Below are 23,783 nucleotides of genomic sequence, written 5' to 3'. Positions count from 1 at the left end.
GAGAAATTCTTCTTAATACAGTACAAGCAACTGAGTTGATGTTGTCCACCTCTTTAAGCGACCTCAGCAGACTCACGCAAACTTCCTGCCTACCCACTCCTTTCCTAGATTTTGGGCCCTTCCTTGTTTTGCTTCCGTATTTCAGCTCCTGCTCTCTGTTTAGCCCCTGTAATAGGTCATCCTGATGGATCCCCATGTTGGTTTGACTTGATTCTGTGCAGTAAGCTAGGATCTCACAAAGGACAGAGTGTCAGACAGGCTCAAAGACAGGAGGAAAGCTGCTAAAAGCAAACTATCTGGAGCACTTACAACATGCCCAGGTACTCAGAGCAATGGTTCTCAACATGTGGTCCCTGGACCAACACCACTGGTATCATCTGGGTGCATGTTAGACATTCACATGATCTGGCTGCACCCTGGACCTATTGAATCTGACACTTGGGGGATGGGGCTCAGTCGTTTGGGTTCTAACAAACCTCCTGGCGATTGTGATGTACAGTCAAGTTTGAGAACCACTGGCTTAAAGCATTATCTGGATTAACTCTTTTAACTCTATCAATTCCTGAGGTAGAACAGTTATCCCCATTTTACAGATGAAGAAACTGTGTCTGAGAGGGGTTAGGATATTTGCTCTTACTGCTAGTGAGTAGTGGACCCTAAATTTAAACCCAGGCAGCCTGACCATTGTTCCTCACTGGTGATCCGCAGCAAAAGTGGACAGATCTATGCAGCTGCTCATATTGCCAGGCAGAGTGCCTCACTTGCATTCCAGTTGGCTGGCACTGTCCCAGAATGACAAATCCTATTGCCCTTTTGCCAATTCCTAGTAAGCCTTAGGACAAATTTCTCAACCTCCAAGCAAGTTTCCACCTAAAAAAGGGCTTAAAAAAAAAAAAAAAAAAAAAAAGGAGCCAGTCCCAGAGCTAAATCCTAGCTTTAGATCCTGGAGTTGGTCCAGGTAATCTTGCCATTTGCCTAAGAATGAGACGACACAAGGAACATCTGAGTGGAAAGGTGGAGAAAGACAAAGTTCTGATGGCATACATCCTTTGAACCAAGGATTCCTCTGTGCATGCGTCCAACTGTATCCTTGGATGAGCCATTGCATTTCTCGTTTTACTTAACTAACTTTAATTTGGTTTGCAGTGAATTGTAAATAAGAGATTTTGACATACACAATGTAGAGTTAACATGTAGAACAGTTTTTGTTTGTTTGTTTGTTTTTTCGAGATGGAGTTTTGCTCTTGTCACCCAGGTTGCAGTGCAATGGCGCGATCTCGGCTCACCACCACCTCTACCTTCCTAGTTCAAGCGATTCTCTTGCCTCAGTTTCCTGAGTAGCTGGAATTACAGGCATGCGCCACCACACCTGGCTAATTTTGTATTTTTAGTAGAGATGGGGTTTCTCCATGTTGGTCAGGCTGGTCTCGAACTCCCGACCTAAGGTGATCTGCCCACCTTGGCCTCCCAAAGTGTTGGAATTACAGGCGTGAGCCACCGCGCCCAGCCAACATGCTGAAGAGTTTTAACCAGCTTCCAAAAGTTTCAACGAACTTCCACCCAGGTCCACTAAGATTCTAGGAATTACACAGCACACGGCAGGCTCGTGCTCATCCACCTGCAGCCTCTCCTCTTGAAAATCACCTCCACCCCTCTAAATCCCCCTTTTTGTGCACTACATTTCTCCCCGCTTAACGCCATGTAGTTATAGACGCCACTTTGCTTGCTGAGATTTATAGGCAATCGCTAATGTTCAGTTATAATTCCCCATTTCAGATGTGAAAATGGCTCATAATATTCAACACAAGGGCCTCTCTACAATGATATATAATTTAAAAATTAACATGAGGACAGAGGAGACTCTACAGTTTTGAACTGGGAACTTAGAGACTCAGAGGTTAAAGTTTGATAAGGTGAGCTCAAGGAATGAGACGAGTTATTAAGCAAATGCCTCTGTTACATGTTTCCATGACTTCAGAGCTTTTCCAGTGTCTTCCAGTTCATTTGCACTTGTCAAAGTGCAAGTCCACAAATGGTATATTTATATTAGGGTACTTTTCCCCATTGTTAGGAATGTTCTCTAATTCCTGACACAGACCTTTCCAGTATAAGCCGTGCTGTCAGAAAGCAAGCAAAGCAGAAAAAATCAATGCTTGAGCTCCAGCAGGGGCCAAACAGACCAGAACAGCAAGACCAGAAAGAGCTTATGGGAATTCTTGGGGGAAAAACCTGTGGCTATATTTACGGCATCACTGGCTCTGGATGGAAATGGACCTAGAAGACTTAGAGCAGAGTATTCAACGTGCCCATCTCTAGGGAAGGGGACGAAGACAATGATAGAGATAGAAGAAAATGAGGCAAAGAAAGAGAAAGAGCGCTAGCGAGGAAAGAAAGATAGGCAACGTTTCTGCATATGTAATGCTTGAGATACTTTGGTGCTTGTATTGGTTCAACCATCCACGGCCTTGTGACCAGGTCCTTGTTCCCTGGTCTGCTCCAGCATCAAGTGGTTACAATTATGGATTGCAAATTTATTGTCATTTGACGTCTACATCAGCTTTCCCCTGATCAACAGAACTCTCTGCTGGCAAACGGAATCATTAGGCAAGATTTCAGCAGTCACGGGGATGCCAAAAAAGGTCACTAAATCATTTTGAAAAAGACAATGTGTTCCTCCATGTCATCTCTCCAGTAAATCTCCCACAGAAGTCAAGACCACCTAATGTGGAGGCTCAGAGGAGGGGGCGCTGAATTACAGAAGGGAGAGAGGAATTAAATTAGGATTGAAAAATAGGAAGGCAAGCACAGCGGGGCCTTTCGTCTTTACACTTCATAATTCCTGGAGAAGCACGAAAATAGTGGTTTATTTATTTATTTATTTATTTTGTGTTTTGAGATGGAGTCTCACTCTGTCGCCAGGCTGGAATGCAATGGTGCGATCTCGGCTCACTGCAATCTCCGCCTCCCAGTTTCAAGCGATTCTCCCGCCTCAACCTCCTGAGCAGCTGGGATTACAGGCCCCTGCCACCACACCCAGCTAAATTTTGTATTTTTAGTAGATACGGGGTCTCTCCATGTTGGCCAGGATGATCTCCATCTCCTGACGTCGTAATCTGCCCGCCTCGGCCTCCCAAAGTGCTGGGATTACAGGCGTGAGCCACCGCGCCCTGCCAATAGTGGTTTACTTTTATCAGATTGGATTCTTCTTGGGAGATGGGCAGTGATGCCATGCTTGGGAGTCCGGGTGGTCCAGGGGAGATTTGGGAAGAGCAGTTGTATCCTGGTCCTCTAGAGCCCACCCGGGGCCCCACAGTGTGAAGCTGAGAGAACCTGTCCCCATGTGCACATGTCTTCTTTGTTTGAAGTCCCTTCTCCTCCCTAGGTAAGCATGGTCCTGAGTGACCCAGAATCTCCCAGGTCCATGCATTCCTTCCCATGCTCACTGCCTCCACTGAGGCACCAACCAAGGCCATCTGTTCCTGGTCTCCCAACAGCCTCCTTGCTGGCCTCCTGCTTTCACTCCTGACCCTCTTGTCCATTCCACACCCAGTAGCCAGAGTGATCTTCTACAAATGAAAGTAGGCCGGGCGTGGTGGCTCATGCCTGTAATCCCAGCACTTTGGAAGGTCAAGGCAGGTGGATCACCGGAGCTCAGGAGTTTGAGACCAGTCTGGCCAACAGAGTGAAACCCTGTCTCCACTAAAAACACAAAATCAGTCAGACGTGGTGGCGCATGCCTGTAATTTCAGTTACTCAGGAGGCTGAGGAAGGGGAATCACTTGAACCCGGGAGGCAGAGGTTACAGTGAGCCAAGATTGCACCATTGCATTCCAGCCTGGGCAAAAAGAGTGAAACTCTGTCTCAAAAAAAGAAAGAAAGTAGATTATGCCACATGCTTGTTTAAGCTGCTTCAATGGCTTCCCACTGGACTTAAGGAAAAACAAATCCAGCATTCTTTTATTTCCCCACCCAGCTAGCATGGTCTCAAAAAATGCAAAGTTCTTAGCATGTTCTACAAAGCCCTAACTTGTCCCATGCCCATCCCGCAATTCATGTCCCGCTCCTGGATGCCCAGCTCATGACACTCCAGCCTTTCTCCGAATCAAACATATCAGCCCTGCTCCCGTTTCTCCTGCCTGGGATGTTCTGCCTCCAATTTGCCACCTGACTCCTGTCTTCTCAATCTCCTCTATTTAAAGTAGGTGGCCCTGTCACAGTCCCTTGCACTACCCCATATTTCCTTGGCAGCCCCTCATTCTCAGAAATTGTTACTTGTATTTATGTGCTCAATAGATATTAGCCCTTAGTATTATTGTCAACCTGCATCCCCTGTTTCTCTTATTCTCTGGTGTAGCCCAGGACTCAGAACAGAGCCTGGAACACAGCAGTTCCTCCGAGAGTTAGCACAGACATTTCTTAACCCGGATGCACAAACATCCCGGCAGAGTGTTAGTCCTTTCTACAGCAGGCTGGAAATGTTTCTTACATCCTCATACTTTTCTGATTGTGCAAAGCCTGAAGATTGATTTGCACTGGGCTTCTGTTAGATGCTGGGGACTGTGCTTCATGTTTTGTGTACTTTTATGTATTTGATCTGCCTCACGGATGAGGGAAGTAAGTATTGTCATTTCACCCGTGGTGGATGGCAAAAGGAAGTGTAATCACTTCCTGGATAGTATGTCCCTTTCTCCCTCTCTCTTTTCCTTCCTTCCTTTCTTTTATCCAGTATTTATAGAGTCTGGTTTCCAAGGAATACAACAGGAAGCCAATCAGATGCAGCCTCGGCCCTCCCAGAGCTTCAAGGTGCAGGTCGACCTTGTATGCAGTGTCAACTGGAGGCTCAGTTAAAAGTCTACTTCTCCGCCGGGTGCGGTGGCTCAGGCCTGTAATCCAAGCACTTTGGGAGGCCAAGGCGGGCAGACCACGAGGTTAAGAGTTCAAGACCAGACTGACCAACATGGTGAAACCCCATCTCTACTAAATATACAAAAATTAGCCAGGTGTGGTGGCACGTGCCTGTAATCCCAGCTACTCAGGAGGCTGAGGCTGGAGAATTGCTTGAACTGGGGAGGCAGAGGTTGCAGTGAGCTGAGATCATACCACTGCACTCCTGGCAACAGAGAAAGACTCCGTCACACCAAAAAAGAAACTTCACTTCTCCACTCACTTCCCAGCCCTGCAAAGTCAATTTCATGGAAACAATGCTCCAATATTTCATAAAGCAAACCTCAATTGAACATCTGTCTCTAAGATTATGAAAAGACAAACTTTGTGCACCCAAGTAGAAGTCATTGTGTGCACATCCACCAGCCACCTGTCTGTTCAGCCTCCTGTCTCTGCCATCTGCTCCCCAAAACTGGGCTCCCTCCAATCATACTGAGCCACATGCATTCTCTGGAAGGAACCACACCCTCTCTCTCACTTACAAGGCTTTACTCTTGCCGCTCCTTCTTTCCACAACACTCTTCCCTCTTATCCACCTGGCTAGCTCCTTTTCATCATTCCAGACTCAGCCTAGATCTCTTCTTCTTTGGTTAGACTTCTTTGACCCCTCTTTTCCCCACTGGCTCCGTACTTCTGTTATGCTAGCAGTAAGCAGAGGCTAAGCCTTGTGGTTTCACTGTCTTCCTTCTGTGACGGGCAGCAAACATTCTGAGGGCAGGGCTGTTAGACCTGTTCACCCAGCCTCAATTCTAGGGGCACTACATTTTAGTTATTATGAGAGTAGCTCTTGTTAATTGAGGACTTCTACGTGCCTGATACAGGACTGGGCAGGTGCTTAGTGGGTTGTATTTAATTTTATCTTTATAACAATATGTGAGCTCAGCCTTCCTGCTGCCACTTGATAGAAGAGACAGCTGAGGTTCAAAGAAGTGGCGTGACCTGACCCAGGTCCCTCAGCCAGGAAGAGGAGACCCAGCCCTGGGGCCAGACTCCAGCAGTTCCAGGACCCATGTTTTTCCCCACTGAGCTTAGCTGCTGTGTGTTTCCTTCTCAGGATTTCTAGGCATCAGGAACTCCCTGTCTCTGGAGACTGCATGTCAGGCCTTCCCTCCACTTACAAAGGCCTGGCATTTTTCATCCTCTTACATTTCTTGGTATGACGAGGTCCTGATTGGCTCTTTGACTTCTAAGCCAGAGCAGAGACTATCCAATAGGGACCCATCTCCATGGTTACCGCACACGGGAGAGTCTAACGAAAGGCAGCAGGGGGAAAAGTGGAGGCTCCTGCAAGTACAGGGGGAGGGGGGAGTCATAAACAATTAAACATGACAAAATCCTCTGGTGAGCAAAAATAGAATTATTTGACTGTGAAATCGAGTAATGTAGCATTGAAAATAACATAACCTGAAACATCATTTTTTTCTCCATCGATAAAAAAATACCAGATAAAACCACGCACATTTGAAGTGCCAATTTGCCGACGGCCCGGAGTGGTGGAAAGTTGCCTTGGTCAAAGATTTGAATTTTGGGGATATTTAAGCTTTTTGGGGGGCGGGGATTCATCTTTTCTCTCCTTCAAGTAAGTGGTGTGTCTACATCTCACGCTTTGGCGTGCTACCCACAGAATTTCACCAAGGGATGCCAGAATGGTGCTGACATTTTGGCCAAAATTCTGGCTTCAGGCAAATCTTCCATTTGTCTACACTTAGCATCCAGCTCTGCTACTTACTAGCTGTGTGGCCTTCCTGGTCACTTCATGTCTCTGAGGGCTGATTTCTTCACCTATAAGCTGGGTGCAGTCATAATTCCTTCTTTATAGAATTTAGGAGAAAGATTAATTGAGATAGCATACATAAGGCACTAGCAACTTAGGACTCGGAGCTTGGCCCCTCGGGAGGCAAGAGTTGGGCTCTGGTACTTCACATCAGTCATAAACTCGAGGCCAGCCAGGGGCACACACTTGCAGGCACCAAGGGCTCTCTGTGTGTGCAAGGAGAGCAGCTGCAGGAGCTGGGGGATATCCCCAGAAGAGAGTTGCAGATGCATCTATTAGGGGGGAAACAAGCAGAAGCCAGGCGTGGGCACGAGGATATAGTATCAGAAATCCAAAGGTATCTCCACCATACCCTTCACAGGTGCATTTCACTGTGGCCAGGTTCTTACATAGCTCCCAGTTTTACGGACAAATGCCTCAGTCTCCCTAAAGGTAAATTAGTAAATGAAGGTAGGGTCTCCATCTACCTCTCAGAGATGATAGGAGAATATATTAAGTTATTTTATCAAAAAAGGATTAAAAGAAGAGGTTCTTTTCACTTCATTGTTACTGATCATATAATTAACCTATATGGTGATTCAAACAGTGCTCCATAAATGTTAGTCCTGTGTCAATATCGATGACACGGATATTTCTGATAATGGATAGTGTGCCAGGCACTATTCTAAGTTAGTGTCTTACAACATTTAATCATCATCATATCCTCATCATCAGATCCTCCTCCTCCTCATCATCACCATCATCATATCATCATGATCATCATCATCCTCATCATCTTACTGAAAACTCCAGTGCAGTTCTTCCCAAGCATGGCTTAGCCACCAGCAAATGTGTGATGTGGCAAGTGGAGTTTTGCAAAGTGGCTGGTGGCAGGAAGAGAATGGGAAAGTTGGAGGGAAGGAAATGCAGGTTAATGCTATACTCCATTTTTTCTCAGGGACATATCTTTTGTTCCCCGACCCCTCCCAGAGCTGTTTTAGATAAATCTATACTTACAATCTCTCTTTATTCCTTCAAATAAAGTGGCACCATCCGTTTCACATCTTAGTTTAAACCCTAAGTAAATGAAAGGGTTTTTTTCTTTAAAGTAGGTGATCAAGGGCTGGGGGTCAGGGGGAAGGGAATCGAGAGGGAAGCAGTTCCTCAGTCACTTGCTCTGTGTGTCAGATCCATGCCGACATTCCCCACCCCTGTGCACTATCTGACCTAATCCTCAACACAAACTAAGGCAGGAGACAGGGGGCTGCAAGGACCTTCACTGCCATCCAATTTGTGCCGGCTCCTTTCAGCAATCTGAACATATATTGTTTTTAAGTCCTCACAGCATCTACTGGGCATCTTTAAACAGCCCTTTGTAGGTACAGGCAGGGGATGACGTGACTACAGGAGTCATATGGTAGAAGGAACACATGTGTAGGGTCTAAGCTGGACTCGCATTCTCTCTCTGCCATGGACTGTGAGGCTGGGGCTTTTCATTATTTCTAGGCCTCAGTTTCCTCTTATGTAAAATGAATGACTAGCACCCATCCTGTGAGATTATTGAAAGACCTGAATAGCGCCTTTAAGGATCTGAGCACAGGCTGAAATATTAAGAGAAACTGCATCACTGGCGCCTCATTTCACATCACCCGTGCTCTCCCTCTCCCTTCCCCTCACTGACTTTCTTTCAGGCGCCTGTACTTGTCCCTCTTCTCACTGGCCTCGGAGCCTCGACACAGGCTCTTCCCTCTGCGTGGAACACACTTCCTGTTTCAGCTCGCTAGCACTGAGGCCCTTCCCATCTTCCCTCAAGGTCTACCCTGATCTCTGTGCCAGGTCAAAGCCCCTGCTAGAGACTTTGTTTCCCTTGCAGCCTCATAGGTGGCACTCCTACCAGTGCTATCAACGTTCACCTGTGTGGTCATATAATCATCATCGAGGCCGGGCGCGGTGGCTCATGCCTGTAATCCCAGCACTTTGGGAGGCCAAGGTGGGCAAATCACCTGAGGTCAGGAGTTCGAGATCAGCCTGGCCAACATGGTGAAACCCCTTCTCTACTAAAAACACAGGAAATTAGCCGAGCGCGGTGGCGGCGCCTGTAAGCTCAGCTACTCAGGAGGCTGAGGCAGGAGAATTGCTTGAACCCGGGAGGCAAAGGTTGCAGTGAGCCGAGATCGCGCCACTGCTCTCTAGCCTGGGTGACAGAGTGAGGCTGCATCTCAAAAAAAAAAAAAAAAAAAAAAAAACAAAAAACCAAAAAAACACCTCATCGATCAGCCTCCCCTGCTAGACTAGAACTCCACAAGGCCAAGAAGTGTCATTGTTTGTGATTCTACTCTATCCCTAGAGCCTTATACAGGGCTTGAGAAAAAGTACATGCACACAAATACTTTTGGATTTATGAATGACACAATTAACTATTATTATAGCCATATTATTCTTACTAGTAGCAATGATGGGACAATGAGAATTATTTTTGGTATTTTGGAAAATCCAAAATAAATGGTTTCTTATTTGAGGTGAGAGTGCGTAGGTGCATTGAGAGAACAAACTGTGTTGCCTTGAACTAGAAGTGATCCTCTAAGTGGAGGGGTGAAAACACAGGGCCCAGCCTTGTCAGAGCTTGAGTGTCCAGTTATTTATGTCAGATTAGTGAAAACGAGAAAACAATTTCTGGGCGTGGGGCAGAGCGCACGAATTGAACTTCTTTTTGTTTCTAGATTTCCTTTTCTGTTGTTCTCTTTCCACGCTGTGTCCCTCCTTCATCTCTCTTCTCCTGACTTCTCTCTGCTCATCTTGCAAGTCTCAGAATCGGGGCTCCCACGCAGGAAGCCCTCCCGGACTCCCCGTGTCCTCCTCCACCCTTGACCCCCATCCTGGATTAGATGTTTCTCCTTGGTGTTCCCATAAAACCCAGGAAGTCTAACTTTTAGATCTTATCCCACTGCAGGTAAAATTGGTGTAGCTGTGGCCAAATAGCTTCTCTCGAGCCTCAGTCTAAAGTGGAGGGTCAGACTCTAAGCTTCCCAAGGGCAGGGAGCTCGTATATTTCCCTGTTATAGTCCCAGTGTCTGTAAGAAGTGTCTGATAAATATCGGTAAAAAGAAAGAAAAGAAGGGAGGGAAGAAAGGAGGAAGGGAGGGAGAAAGGGAAAACAATTTCTCTTAGATTGCTCTCCTGTGCCTCTCTGTCCTGAAAAAGTCTTTCTGGTTTTCTGCTGATGTGTGGGGCGTTCAGAATAAGAACGAACAAAAGTAATTACTTATGTGTATGTAAAACCTTCCTTTCTTTCAAAAGTGACAGCAAGAAGTGAACAAAAAGCAACAGGTGGGCCAGACCTGTGCCTCCCCCACAAGGAGCAGCCACAGAATGTCACCAATTCTCAGGAATAATCAAGCCGTGGGGCTTCCCCAAGGGAGCCAGGGAGGTGGCATTTACTGCCATGCGCCTATTACACAACAGAAAAAGAAAGACCAGCTCACAGAGGTGGGCTGAGCCCCCTCAGAGTGGGTTAGCGCTGCGGGGCTGGAGGAGGAAAGAAACAGCAGCCTCCCCTGTGTTGTACCTGGCAGCCACCAGACCTCCTTTCCTCCTTCCTCACTCCCCTGCCATGACTTGCTGCACTCCCACCCTGTCCCTGCTCACCTCCAACACCTCTCAAGCCTCTCTCATGCTTGCCAGTCTCTCCCTTGTCTCAGCCTTTCTGGCATTGAAAATCTGAAATTTAGAATCTTCCAAGCTCCCTCAGTGCGCCTTCCCTGTCTGGCTCAGTGCATTTGAATGTTCTCACTGGGACTTTCTTTGGATGTGTGACGTCTGTTAGCTGTGTGGCCTGGGGTAAGTCACTGAACCTCTCTAGGCCTTATTTCTCCCCATCTCCCCCACCCCTGCATGCTCTGGTCCTGGCCTCTTTCTCCAGCTTTCATTTTCAGAGCTGTCCCCTTGCTCCCTGAGCTGTGTCTCCCCCGACCCTTGATACATCTTTAGATCCACCAGGCCTGCTCCTGCCTTCAGTGCTTGGAGAGGAGCAGGTACTCTTACGGCTTCTTGGGAACCCCTCTAAGTGATGCTTGGCCAGTCTCAACATAAACAGACCCTCCCAATGCGGCCTTCCCCTGAGCTCCTTGTAAACCGGCAGGCCATAGTGCCCTCTGGCCCTCCACACTGCCTTGTTTTTCATCATTATGACACTGTTTGTCTGTCCATCTCCCCGACAGGAAGGCCAGCTCCTAACCTACAGTGAGTGCTCCCTGTAGAGCACCTGAGTGAATAAAGGGAGAAGCTTTGTATAAAAAAAAATCTACACATATCACGGAGCAGTAACTTGAAGGCTAACTTCATTGAACAAAATCTCCTTTAGCCATAGTCCTTTGCCTACTGGCACGAGTGCTGGGTAGCTTGTAAGAGCATATATTTGGGCTTAAGTTGGTGAAACTTTAGAAACACTTGCTCACTCTGGATATACATCCTTTGGGCCGGGGGTTTTGGCATGCAAGAAGATTCCACTCTTTGCAGCAAATATAGCTGAGGCACCGTTACACACGTTCAAAAATCAGCTCACTAAGACTATGCACTTTAAAGGCACCACACTTCGAAACATTGTCTGTTCCACGTACACTGAAGTTGAGCACTGGCTGCCCAGTGCTGTGTAAGGAACCCTGTGCTCCAATTCTGACGGCTCTGGCCTGGAGTCTCAGCTCCGCTACCTGCTGCTGTGGGTCTTGGGCATCTGAAACACCTTCTCTGAGCCTCAGCTTTCTCATCTCTAAAACGGGTATAATATTTACTTTGCAGTTTTGCTGTGAGGATTAGACAAATACCATAGGTCAAATGTGCTGGGTAACAGCATTGACTAAATATTATAAGGAGTAGAGAACACACACCATTTCGCAAGCTATGCCAGTAGTGAGTATTGCGCCCTAAGGCAAGAGATGTATCAGTAGAAGGCAAAAGATGTATATAATCTGCAAAGAAACCAGAGTATATTAGGAGAGCAGGGTGACCAACTCGCCTGGTTTGTCTGGAATTTTCTGGTTTCAGTCTCGAATCCCTGGAACCCTTCCGGCCAAGTCCTGGGTAAGCCTGAATGGTTGGTTCCTCTCCAGCGGAGCCCAGCCTGCCCCTCTCCTCTGAGTAGCAGCAACCTGATGAAATCTTAAGAAGAAGGAAGTAGACTTTCCTAAAGAACAGCCCAGTATCCTCTGAGATGGGGACAAGCGGCATGCATGTAAGAGCCCAAAGCCCTAGTGGGGTTACCTTGAGGGAGAGGGGACAAAGACCACCGAGAAACAGGGCCAGTGTCTCCACCTGACCTGTCACCAGATCCAGGGGCTGCAAACCAGCAGCCTAGGAGTTGAATCTGGTCTCTGATATACTTTGTTTGGCTTGAAGGGTGTTCAGAACAACAACAACAAAACAAACCAAAACCCAAACCAAACCAAACCACATCCATAAAAAAAACCTCTCGACTAAAACACTGGGGAGGTCCCACAAAGATCTGGATTTGCTACTTCTTTGGAAACCACTGGTGCTGTGCAAGGCCTCCTTGCTTCCCTGTGACTGTCCCTGCCAGCATGCTAGGGTCCTCCACGTCACCGCCCAGCCCTGGGATCACTTGTCTTCATGATCCCTAATATTTGGGAACCGGTATCCACTGTTTGCTGCAAATAAACATTCAACAGTCTTGATGCTGAATGCCAGTTTTAAGGTAAATTTGTGTTTATTGATGGCTGTGAAGTATGGGTAGGTGGGAGATGATTCTGTGGCAAGTCAAATTTGCCCAAAATTCATTGAGAAGCAGCTCTCGGTCACAACAATTAGAAGATGTCTGAGTTGGAAAATATCTGTTTTTTGTTTATTGTCACAGATAAAAGGTATAGAATCAGCCCCATGGAAACACCTTCTGTGCCTAAATATATTCTGTGCCTCCTGTAAGTAAACAAATAAATAAATACCCAAAGAAACACACAAACATGTTCCAGGAAACAAACCAAATCAAACACCCATTTTCCTTATACTCCTGGCTTCTTGGGCTCCTGGAGGTGAATTTTCTCAATAGCCACACAGAGTTCTGTAAAACCCCCAAATGTGACATGTGCCTGTGGCTGCTGGCATCCCTTTCCCCTCCAGGTGAGCCTCACATAACATTTACACTGGATTTAATAGGAGAACATGACATGCACTGATTTTCAACAAACTCCTGATCTTCCAGGAGAGAGTCAGGAAAGAAGGCAACTGCACACCAAATCCTCTTCTATTTTGGTACCCTTAACACATTCCCTTATCTCCCTGGCCTACATATCATTTAACAAACTGCCCTGCGATTCTTGCAGGGCGTGGCGTCATGACTGATTTAAAATCCCCGCATTGCTAAAACTGCATTGTTCTTCATCAAGTTGAGTCATTTTTATGTGAAGTGTCAAGCTCCCTAACAAATAACTCCTGCCAGACAAATCAAGTTCCTCGTCTTAGAGCCGAGGCTAAATAGTTTATAGCTTTAATCTGCTCACCGAGGTGTGCAGTCTATGACAGTAATTATAAATGCAAGGAGAAATTATAGCTGAATGCTTTAACTGCATTAGGAGCCGTTTGATGAACAATCATGAACGCCTGCTCATTTCCAACAATAGAGGGCAAGTTAGTGTCAATGCGTTAGAGAGATTTCAGTTCTGCATGGCTTTTTCTCCCATTTACCACGGAATGTCACTTGTCTCCTAGAAAGTAGAAAAAAGCATCGTGGAAAGCTTTAAACTTGATAGTTAAAAAAAAAAAAGACAAAGAGAAATGCAGGGAAAACTGTTTATCATTATGACTTCTTTTTCTCTGTTTGTTTGGCGGCAGGTTGAGTTTCAAATTAGCTCAGTGAAGGTAACTGCTTGTTTACTTACTAGAGGCCTTAAAAAAAAAAAAAAATCCTCCCCAAGCCATTTTTTGAGAGGTCTTTATGGAGAAAGACTTCTTTGCAGGAAGGGCAAGTTCAAAAGCCTCACAGGAAGCAGCTCTGGCAACCGTGTGAACCTCCACTAGATTCTGCTCCTCCTCTGCAACCACCTAAGCTAATGACACAATTTAGCTCTTTATTTTCCCCTCCTCACTTTCGCAGAAAGACGTTTTTAATTTAGCTGAAGAATTACACAAATGTATTTTAAAGACATAAATCCATATAAAAAATATGAGCTAATTAAAACATTGCACTCCCTGTCGCTCATGGATTTTCAATTTAGCGAAAGAAAAAAGAATTGCATCTGGTTAAATGAAAAGATGATACCGATGGCAGATTGGAGTAAATGAAAAATAATGTTACTCTATATTAAAGCACCAAATTATACACGTCAGGATTGAGCATTCAAAAGTCCAAATGAGGGGGAAGGTACAATGGAGGCTGAGATGCGTACACGGAGTTAAGCCAGATCCTTTAGAAAAAAGGCAAATGTTAAGGAGGACGATGCATTGGTTTCTTGCTGCTTGAGAGATGCTACAATCTTATACTCGACCCTTTCTCAGTTCTCATTTCGTCTCCCTAAAATGAATTCCCAAGGGTCAGAATGAGGATGTTCTTTTTTAATCTTAGGTACCTATATTTTCACTGGAATTTGGGTCATTTCTTGGTTAGACACCATACGGCAAATGTATAATTACCTGATTGAACAAGAGCATTAAAAGAAAGAGAACAAGCATGTTCTGCTTTACCCTGCAGGTCAGTCCTGGGCCCCTGAGTTGCAATGTTTGATAGCTGGAGCCTCCAAAAGACCCAGGAAAGTGCCCTTTCTCTTCTCAACTTTTAGGCCACATTTTACAGCTTTTTCTCTGGGCTGTTGGAGGCACATCTGGCCATGAGTATTGCCTAGAAACCATCAGGCAAGGAGGAGGAAACTAAGGCGCAGGAGAAAGTTGATGAGCATTGGACAGTCCTGGGTTCGAATCCTGCCTCCAGGCTTAGTTTTATGCTCTTGGACAAATCATGAAACTCTTGGAGCTTTGGTTTACCTCTCTGCAAAATGAGGATAATATGAATAATTACGCCTGAGTTATAAAAAGAGGCCAGTCAATGATAGTTTCACTGTCATTGTCATCTGAATCAAAGAGCAGGTTGAGGTTTTGGAGGCTTATTAATTAGTTAGAGTTGAGAAGTTGCTGCGAGTTCTCTATACTGCAGGTGAGGCTACAGAGCATGGTAAGAGCATGCAGTGGCTCTGCCTAGAACTTGCTTTTCTTATAGACCTACTATGTGCTTTTCTTGTAAACCTACTACGGGCTTTAAGGAAAATAATTACATACATTTAATTCTCACAACCTTCCTATGAGAAGGACACTATGTCCACATCATATAGATGTAGAAGTGGGGCATGTTTTCATGAAAGCGGGTGAATTGGGCATTCTTTTCCAAACACTGCCTCTGAGACCACTGTTCCCCATCCTGGCTTCCCCCAGAACCAGGCAGAGCCACCTCCTGTGTGCTCCTTTCAGCATTTCCCTTAGAGTTTTTCATCTATTTGTCTGCCACTAGCCTCAAAGGCAGACTCTTGTCCTGGTTATGGCTTACTCCCTGGGAATTAGCACAGTACTTGCTGTGGAACGATGACTTTCTAGATATGTCATAATGAATGAGTGAGGCTCAGAGATTGCAGGACCTTGGGGAATTCAGGCAGAATTTCTCTGCCTCCATTTTCTCCTCCCTATCATGAGTGAATCAACCTCCACTTCGTAGGGCTGTTTGTGAGAATAAAGTAAAATAATGTTTGCAAAGTGTTTGCTGCAAGGCCTGGCACATTTTGCTATTATAATTGGTAGAACTGCTGCTTCACTATTATACTTCCATTGTTAAATATAATAGAGTCCAGTGCATAGTAAAAGCACAACCAATATTTGTTGAAGGAAGAAAGTAATGCAGGGAAGGAAGAAAAGAAGGAAGGGAAGGAAGAAAAGAAGGAAGGAAAGGAAAAAGGAAGGAAGAAAAGAAGGGAAAGAGGAAGGAATGAAGGAACAAAGGAGGGAAAAGAGGATGAAAGGGAGGAATATTTATTTAATGGAGGAAGGAATGGTTGATGCCATTAATAGACATTAATTTGTCCGGGCTGTTTTATTCTTCCCAATTGCCATATAATCTATGCTATTAAGATTGCCAGATTTAGCTAATAAAAATACAGGATGCCCAGTGAAATTTGAATTCTGATAAACGATGAATACTTTTAAAATATAAGTATGGCCTATGCAATATTTGGGCCAGATTTACACTCAAAACATATTTATAATTTATCTGAAATATAAATTTAACTGGACATCCATTCTGTATTTTGTCTGGCAACCTTACACGCTTTTCACCCTGAACATATGTTTTTATCAAGCTGCCCACAACAGAAGTGGCAGCTCATTGGACTAGAATACTTTCCTGCCAACGATTTCAAGGCTAGGTGTGCCGTTAAACTTGTACACTATATTACACAGTAATGACTATAATTTCAAGCCTTTATGCATTTCAGACTCATTGATTTGCTCTCAGTTTAATTTCTATTAGTCAAGAGCATGTGGCTTTTAAAGATACATACAGATACCTATTGAAATTGCTCTAGATTACTTATGTCCTAAAATAGAGATGCACACTTAATATTTTCTAATGAATTTTTAATGAAAAGTTACATTTAATATTTGGCAGAGCATTTTGCAGGATTTAAGATATATCTGATAAAGGAAAGAAAATTCAGATCAAAAGTTGTGTGTTTCAGAACACATAGATAGGTTAAAGCTCTCAAATTTTCCATGAAATCTTGATCCTACTTTCTAAAAGATCATGTCATTTTGCACAATTTGTGCTATCATGCATTACAACTAAGGTTAGAGTTCCAGACAACAGTGATGTCATTTCATGACCATTTACAAACCTTACATGCATCATTCTAAGCAATGGGCAAGGTATTGCATAAATGTTGTTCTAAAAGAGGACCCCGGGGGTGGAGGCATTTTTTTCTAAGATGACCAAAGCACCAAGAATCGACCTTTGTAAAGATGGAGGAAACCTTCAGGCAGATAGGAGTATTATCGGGATGAACACAAACACAGATAGTACCTGCACCATCTTTTCTGTTTACAACTCATACATACATGCCCATAGCTTTGAGCGAGTCCCAAACACTCAAACCTGTTTTTCTTCAATCCTCTCAGAACCACAGCCTAATGGTGCTTGTAAGGATGGAGCTTTGGTTTTGTATAACGAAAACACTAATACGGTGCTTTTGAGGTCCAAATTAGATATACTCATCCTGTACAAGCGCAGGGAGGTGCCAAAATGGCTATCTTATCTATGTATTTAACAGATTTGTAAGTACCTTTTGTATATGTTTTTCCAAATTATTGGTTTACCTTTGAATCCCTAGAACAGGTATCATACATTCCAGATTCTGACTGACGATGGATCAAGCTTTTTTTCCCCTTCCCTCTTCCTATCTACATATCACAATGTTTTGGCAATTATATTAATTTTCTAAAAAAGATTACAAACCTAACAGGCGGAAAAGTGGTCTTTGTTATAGTACAAATAAATATTACCTGTTTGTCCTCTTCACCATGGTTTCAACCCACCACTATCGGATTTGAAATATCTTTCTTCTCCCTAGGTATTCTGTGTATGTGCCACACCCCCCCTTTTTTTTTGTAAAGAACCAGGAAAACATAATGGCAAGTTATATAAGATTTAAAATGTTATATAGCAAATAAATAGGACGCTGTCGAGCCCCAAGCTCAGGTGTGAATTCAATGGATGCATTTTGGCTTTTCTTTCAATTCCATGAGCTGAACAAATCATGCTTGGAAAGAATGAGAAGAATCTGCCAATAACACATTTAATCATCGTGATAAAAACATGCAAACCAAAAAGATAGTCTTCATTTGGGACCAGATAGCAATTAGAGTTATAGGAGGACTCCTCTCCATCAGAAGCATAGATTTCCTCACTCAGGGGAAAGCCCCAGGTCAGATATTTGAACTTTTTATTTCATCTTGGCCATCCTCACACTCAGTAAGCCTCTCTGTCTGATGTGAGGCGAGCCCAAAGCCATGCCATGTAAATACCGCTCTCTACCTGGAACTCTCCTAGTGTCCTACCTTTCTAGCTTGTTCTGAAAGTCTTCTATTTATAAACCAATGCTCTGACAATAGGGGGTGGTGAGCGATGATAGGTTATTAGTTTTTCATATTTGATTGCGAATTAATTAAGAGCTAATTAGTTAGGAGCAAATCTGTAACTTAGCATGACATAAACCGGATTGGTCAGTGCGGAAGGTTTAGTTCAGGTTGGGTTCCCGTCTTGGGGAATGGCCAAAGGTGGAGGAACACGTGAACACATAGGAGGGCTCTTAGTGTGTGGGGGCATCGTGCTGGAAGGGAGAGAAAAAGAAGTACAGAAAACACAAATAGGCAAATGAAAGAGATTTGTTAAGACTCAGCCTTGCTTATACTCAATTTGAAAATGGCTGGTGAAACTAATCTGCCAGGGCATTTGACCTCGGTCTCGGCCCTGTTTCCTAAAAATTATACAAATGGTCTGGGCATGGATGACTATATAAGGCATGGAACTTCTATGATACATGATGCAAATTATCTTCAAGCTGTGGGACTCCATGCACACTAAGTGTACAGAAAGCCATTTGTTTCTTTATGTGAAATGAAACCTCAAGGGCACACATTACCTCTATCTTTGTTAAAGGTGGGCTCTAATATTGGCCTATCCACAAGACAACCAAAAGATGAAAGAAGAAAATAAGCTTCTTCTCTTTTCATCTCAATGTTTTGCGAAGAAGAATATTTTTCTACCAACCTGTTTAGGACACATGCTCATTCACAGGACATGTAATGTAGAAAATAACCAAAGGGAAGAGGGTGGAAGGTGGCAATGGCTAAAAAGTAAGCTGCAAAAAGCATTAATTACAAGTAACAATCCTAAAGACAACTTCAAGCTATTCATGAGTTGATTAAAGAATCTCTATATAGTAACTACTTCTAGCACTCTCCAATATTTCTTTCATTGCTCACCTTTTTGTCACCTTATAAGTCATTGGCATTGCTATGGAAAGGTAGAGTGGTGAAATGGAATGGCGACAGAAGTTAGTATCTAATAATTAAAATGAAAGATAGCCTTGGCTGGACACTTGAGCTTGCCTTGGGTAATTCAGGATTATGGATGATGAAGTCCTAGAAAAAGCAGTAGTAATCTGTGAACTTTATCTCTCTAAACCCATTTTATTCTAGCTCCCAGCTCTAGACTGGAGAACTTGAGAGAATGATTAGGACTTAGTTTTCATGTTCTGGTCTTTCATAAAAACAAATCCTACTCAAGCAAGCTACTACCCTGCTTGGCATTGGGAGACACTAGCTGCCTCTAAGCAGACCCATCTCCCTGTAAGAAGCTCCTCACCAGGCTAGTCGCAATGCCTCGGAGCAAACTCCTACCTGCAGAGCTATTCTTCATCCACGTCTGTTACAAACTGTGAATGGTGTTCGGGTGACTTGCTGTGCGTTTTGCTTAGGTGGAGTTTTACTGCATGTTTGCTCACAAATGTCCGACAGCACAACTTACACTTGAATTTAGAGTCTGTGTCCTCTTCGACAGCTATTGTTTCCGGAGACCTCTGAGCCGACGATACCCGGGAGATCTCTTGCTCCACCTTGCTTTGCTGGTCCACTGACAAGCGAGTCATGTCCTTCATTTGGAAACCCAGGTGAGATTCTAAGTGACTGATGTAGGTAGAAGGGGTTCTGAACTGGGAGGCACAGTCACTGCAATAAAAGATGGGGTGGCCTTTGTCCATGTTTTTTAGAAATTTCGTCCCGCCCGTTTTCCTAAGCTGGTACTTGACGTTGGCCAGCCAGTGACTGATAGTGGTCATTGAGAGTCCCGTAAACTTCGAGATTTGCATACGCTCTTGTGGGCCCAGATCAGACAGCAGGTATTTGCCCTCTGACGTCTGGAAGAGGCTTGAGGCAAACTGGGCTTGTAGAATCAGAAGATGCTGAGGATTCCAGTTGGACTGCCGGCCTTTTCTTTTATGCAAAGTTGAGACTTCACTGGAGACATCCTCAAAGCGTCTGACATCCATTTCCAGCTTCATGGGAGGGATCCTGGAAGAGGAGGCTGGCTTTGGGGTGGTGGCTTTGGGGAGGACTTTGACCATGTCGGCGATGTCAGACAGAGCGTGCTTCTGAGGTGGGGACGTACAGGATTGTGCTTGCGAGGACTCAGCTTTCTTGCTTTTGGACTTGGTCAGGTCGATGGGCTGATCGCTGTTCTCAAACAGGTAGCGCCTGGACACGCTGGCTGGCCTTGTGGAGGTGGGACTCAAGACCGGCTTGTCCATGACACTGAGATTCGACTTGTGGAACATGGAAATTGTGCTTGAACTTGGGCTGGAGCAGGAAGGTGAGCGCAAGGGCTCCGTGGCTTTGCCCAGGTGATTGTTCAGGACGGACTGCAGGGCGCTGAGTGGGTTGATGCATGGCAGGGCCGGGGCGTGGTTGGCGAGGGCGCACCCGTTGCTCAGAGCAGACGTGGGCTCCAGGGGCTGGGGTTTCTCCTTCTCGCTGCCCTCTTTCATCAGCTTGTCCTCCTCCTTCAGGGACCCCAGCTCAGTCTTTTTGGCTTCTGGAGGCGTTTCGCTTTTGTGGAAAGAATCGCCCTCACTGTGGCTGAAAGATGAGGCCTCTTCATGGGGACTTTCTTTCCCACACTCCTTCACGGCTTCATCTTTGTCTTCTGACTCCTTCTTGATTTGAGTGTAAGGGGCCAGGTGTGTGGGCACAGAAACGAGTGGCATCATTTTCCACTTTGGTGCAATGGGCCTCAGCTTGTTGGTGAGATTAGGCCGGATCTGCAGTACCTGGGATCCCATAGGCAGAGGCGGCTTGGCGCCCTCAGACAGCTGGTAGGCTGCGTGGATGCTGGGGTAGGCACTCCAGCTGGGGGCCCCGTTTTGGGCTTTGTTGATGGCTGTGGTGACGGTATTTTCCAAAGATTTCAAAATGTCCCCTCCACCCTTTGAGCCATCTTCCAAGTCCTCCTCCCTTAGGTATTGATATTTGATGGTAGGGTCTAAAGGTTTTTGCAGAGGATCTTCATAGTCCTCGCTTTTCACGACTTTCTCGTCCCTGCTGGTGTCCTCTGGCCTTTCTTTTTTACTCTCTTTCTTTAGCTCAGTTGTAGAGGCTGCACAATCTGATACTGAGTTACTGGATGGCTTCGGAGCCAGAGAATCACTGTTGGGGGCCTCGGACAACGACTGCATTTTCTCCACTGCTAGCGGGTCTAATACCAGCTGCTTCCCTTTCTTGGAGGCAGAGCTGGTGACCTTGAGAAAGTGACCTGTGACCATCATGTGGGTGGTGAGCTGCTGCAAGGTGTCATGGGAGCTCCCACACTCCATGCACTTTAAGATCTGGGACTTGCAGGCCTCAAACTGCCAGGTGTAGCTGGCTCCATTTTGGTAGCCATAGCGGTTGTTGGAGGACAACTGCAAGTTGGCGTTCTTCTGAGAAAAAGAATCTGCAAAAGATCCTGTGGTTGAATCGGGGGAACACGGCCGATTGACATCAAAAACGCGTTTTTTCGCCGGGGTGACCATTTTCGAGGAAATGGTTGGGACTGGCTCCTTCAAAGGCACTTTTTGGTAATGTTTTGTTTTAATCATGTGGACGCTCAAATCTTGGAGGGAATCGAAGGAGTCGCCACAAAACATACATTTCAGAACCTTTTGAGCATCCTCCTTGTCCATATCCTGGAAAGCCCTTTTCCGGGGCTTTGAATAGCTTGTGGGTCTGAGCTTGTCCTTTTTGCGGTTGTCATCTTGATAGTGGCCCGTTTCATTCATGTGCACAGTCAACTCGACTAGGGTGTCATAGGCCGCGCTGCACTGTCGGCACCGGAATCTGCTGGCCCCTGTGAACACAGTCCCGCACATCTTGCTGCTCTGCCGGTACAACTGCACCGAGCTGAACAGGCTGGGTTTCGAGACGGACCTAGAAGGCAAGTTCTGCTGCAGGCTTTTGGACAGAGCGTCTTGGTGCCAGTCAAAATCACTCTTGTTGCTGCCGTTTCGGGTGTCACAGTTCCGCCTCTCACTACCGGACAGCTTGAAGCCAAGGCCCAGGCCTGACCAGTAGGAATCCGACAGGATGTTGGCGTAGACAGCAGTCATTTTATCCATGCAGTTGTGCGCTTCGTTTGGAAGCTTGACGTGAATGTTTGCTTTCTTGTCCGAGGCATCTCGGCCGCAGACACTCTTGATGTCCGACACCTGATCACTGGCGTCGCTCAGCAAAGACTCATTCTCGGCATCCTGATTGGACAGATGACTTCCCGGAGAGTTCTGGTAACTGAAGCAGCCTTTTTGCTCTGGGCCCGTTTCTAGCTCCTCGTCCGTCCCTGTGTCATTGCCACCCTGCAGCTGAGCTACTGAACCGCTGTCCTCCTCCTCCTCCTCTTCTTTTATTTCCTCCTCTTCTTTCAGCTGTTCCTCCTGGGCGTAGCCTGCAAGAGAAGAAGCAGCGATGAAACGACAGTCACAGGCTTCCATATTCCATTCCAATTTCCTCACACAGACTAACTGCTTCCCATGCCGAACTGAACAGTGACTTGATCTACACTTTATTCACTGTGAGCAATGGACGCAGGAAAAGCCAAATGGTGTTTTTCGTGCCATCTACTGTGTGTGTTTTTTTTTTTTTTTAATTGGCAGGAGTCATAATTCTTTATAAATGCCTAGGGTCCCAAGTTAATAATTTTCAGGTTTGAGGAATATCTTTCTAATGTTCCTGTAGTGGGATAGTTGCTAAATTCATGTGTATGACTGTTAGGAAATCTGGATTGAAATTCATATCCCATTAAAGTCATACCTCTACAGAGAAGAACGTTGGCCCATAAGGAGACTAAGACTTGACTCTTGGCATCTAGATGGTAAACTTTACCAAGGCACTTGTATATATTGGCATATAACCCCATAAATAAATCATTTTCGAGTGCTCAGAAGTAATTTGGATGCACAGCCATTATATTTTTTGATAGCCACTGTCTTTTTGCTATAACATTTTTATTTGTAGAGAATCACACAGCAGGAAGAGAGATTATGGAGTATGCAAATAAAATCTATTGATCATTGAAAAATTATATAAGCTCAGCAAATATAATGACTTTAAAATAATCGCAAATGGTGCTAAAATGGGAGATTTGGCGACTATCTTATTATTCTAAAACAGGTTTATGAAGACCTTTCCAGACAAGGTTGAAAATGCCCTCTCGATCTTGTGCCTGTAATTTCAAATGCACTGTGATTTGTGGGTACCCGTCATGAGATGCCAATTATATATTTGATTTGTAGATGCAAAATGCTATTGGGGATGCATGCTTTCCCTTCTCTGAAAGGATTTAGGACCAGTAATTGCATAGGGAAAATGAAGACATGAGCGAGCCAGTGCAAAGGGAATTAATGGGCAAATATCCATCAATGGAGATGGGGAATGTGACATTATGCCTATGGGCTCATTTTCTTCACCTGGCCTTTTCAGAACCATGCAGATAAAATGCGACCAAAGAAGTCCCAAAGAAAAGGAGATCCAGTTTTAGGTTTGCAAGGCCTGCACAATCTTAATGCAATTTTTTTTTTATGAACTTCTATCTCCTCTCTCTGTAGCAGGTAGTGACTTGGGGAAAACCTTAGAGCAGGCTCTGTTATTTCCAGTCCCTAAGGACAAAGCTTGGAAAAGGAGTGGCCATGCACTGGAGGGCCGTCCAGTGAGGCAGGCACAGAGAATTAGATGAGAAGGGGGCTTGCTAGGATAAAGCAGCAACTCCAAAGGCTGCCACTGCTGCTGAAGATAAAGAATATTTATTGAGCAATTACTGTCTCCCAGGAAGTAAACTAAACACTGCAAATGCATTCTTTCATTTTGTCTAATATCTGCATGAAGTAGCCACTATTATTTTCATTTCACAGAGGGGGAAACTGAGGCTTTAAGGTAAGGAAATTCACCCAAGGCCACACAGCTAGCATTGCAGAGTGAGGACATACACCCAGGTCTGCCTGATGGGAGAATGCCTGAACACGGG

At 45.1% G+C, this 23,783-nt stretch overlaps 1 protein-coding gene across 4 annotated transcripts in view; it reads right to left on the bottom strand.

Moving 5' to 3' along the window:
• Positions 1 to 23,783, bottom strand: part of TSHZ2 (teashirt zinc finger homeobox 2) — a 543,820-nt gene that overhangs the window by 216,342 nt on the left and 303,695 nt on the right. For 2 of the 4 annotated variants that reach the window (XR_001005875.1, XM_011978117.1), the window contains exon 1: positions 19,139 to 22,503. Coding sequence is in view for 3 of the 4 variants with exons in the window: in XM_011978117.1 (XP_011833507.1) it covers positions 19,147 to 22,254 (3,108 nt within the window). In the remaining variant the exon portion in view is untranslated. Of the gene's footprint in view, positions 1 to 19,138; positions 22,504 to 23,783 lie in introns of those variants that run through there. The other 2 variants (XM_011978119.1, XM_011978120.1) reach the window with 2 other exon arrangements.

Source organism: Mandrillus leucophaeus, unplaced genomic scaffold, assembly GCF_000951045.1.
Source record: "Mandrillus leucophaeus isolate KB7577 unplaced genomic scaffold, Mleu.le_1.0 Scaffold19, whole genome shotgun sequence".
In the NCBI taxonomy this organism is placed as follows: domain Eukaryota; kingdom Metazoa; phylum Chordata; class Mammalia; order Primates; family Cercopithecidae; genus Mandrillus; species Mandrillus leucophaeus.
The sequence above is the reverse complement of the archived record's forward strand: the minus strand, read 5'-3'. Positions and strand labels throughout refer to the sequence as shown.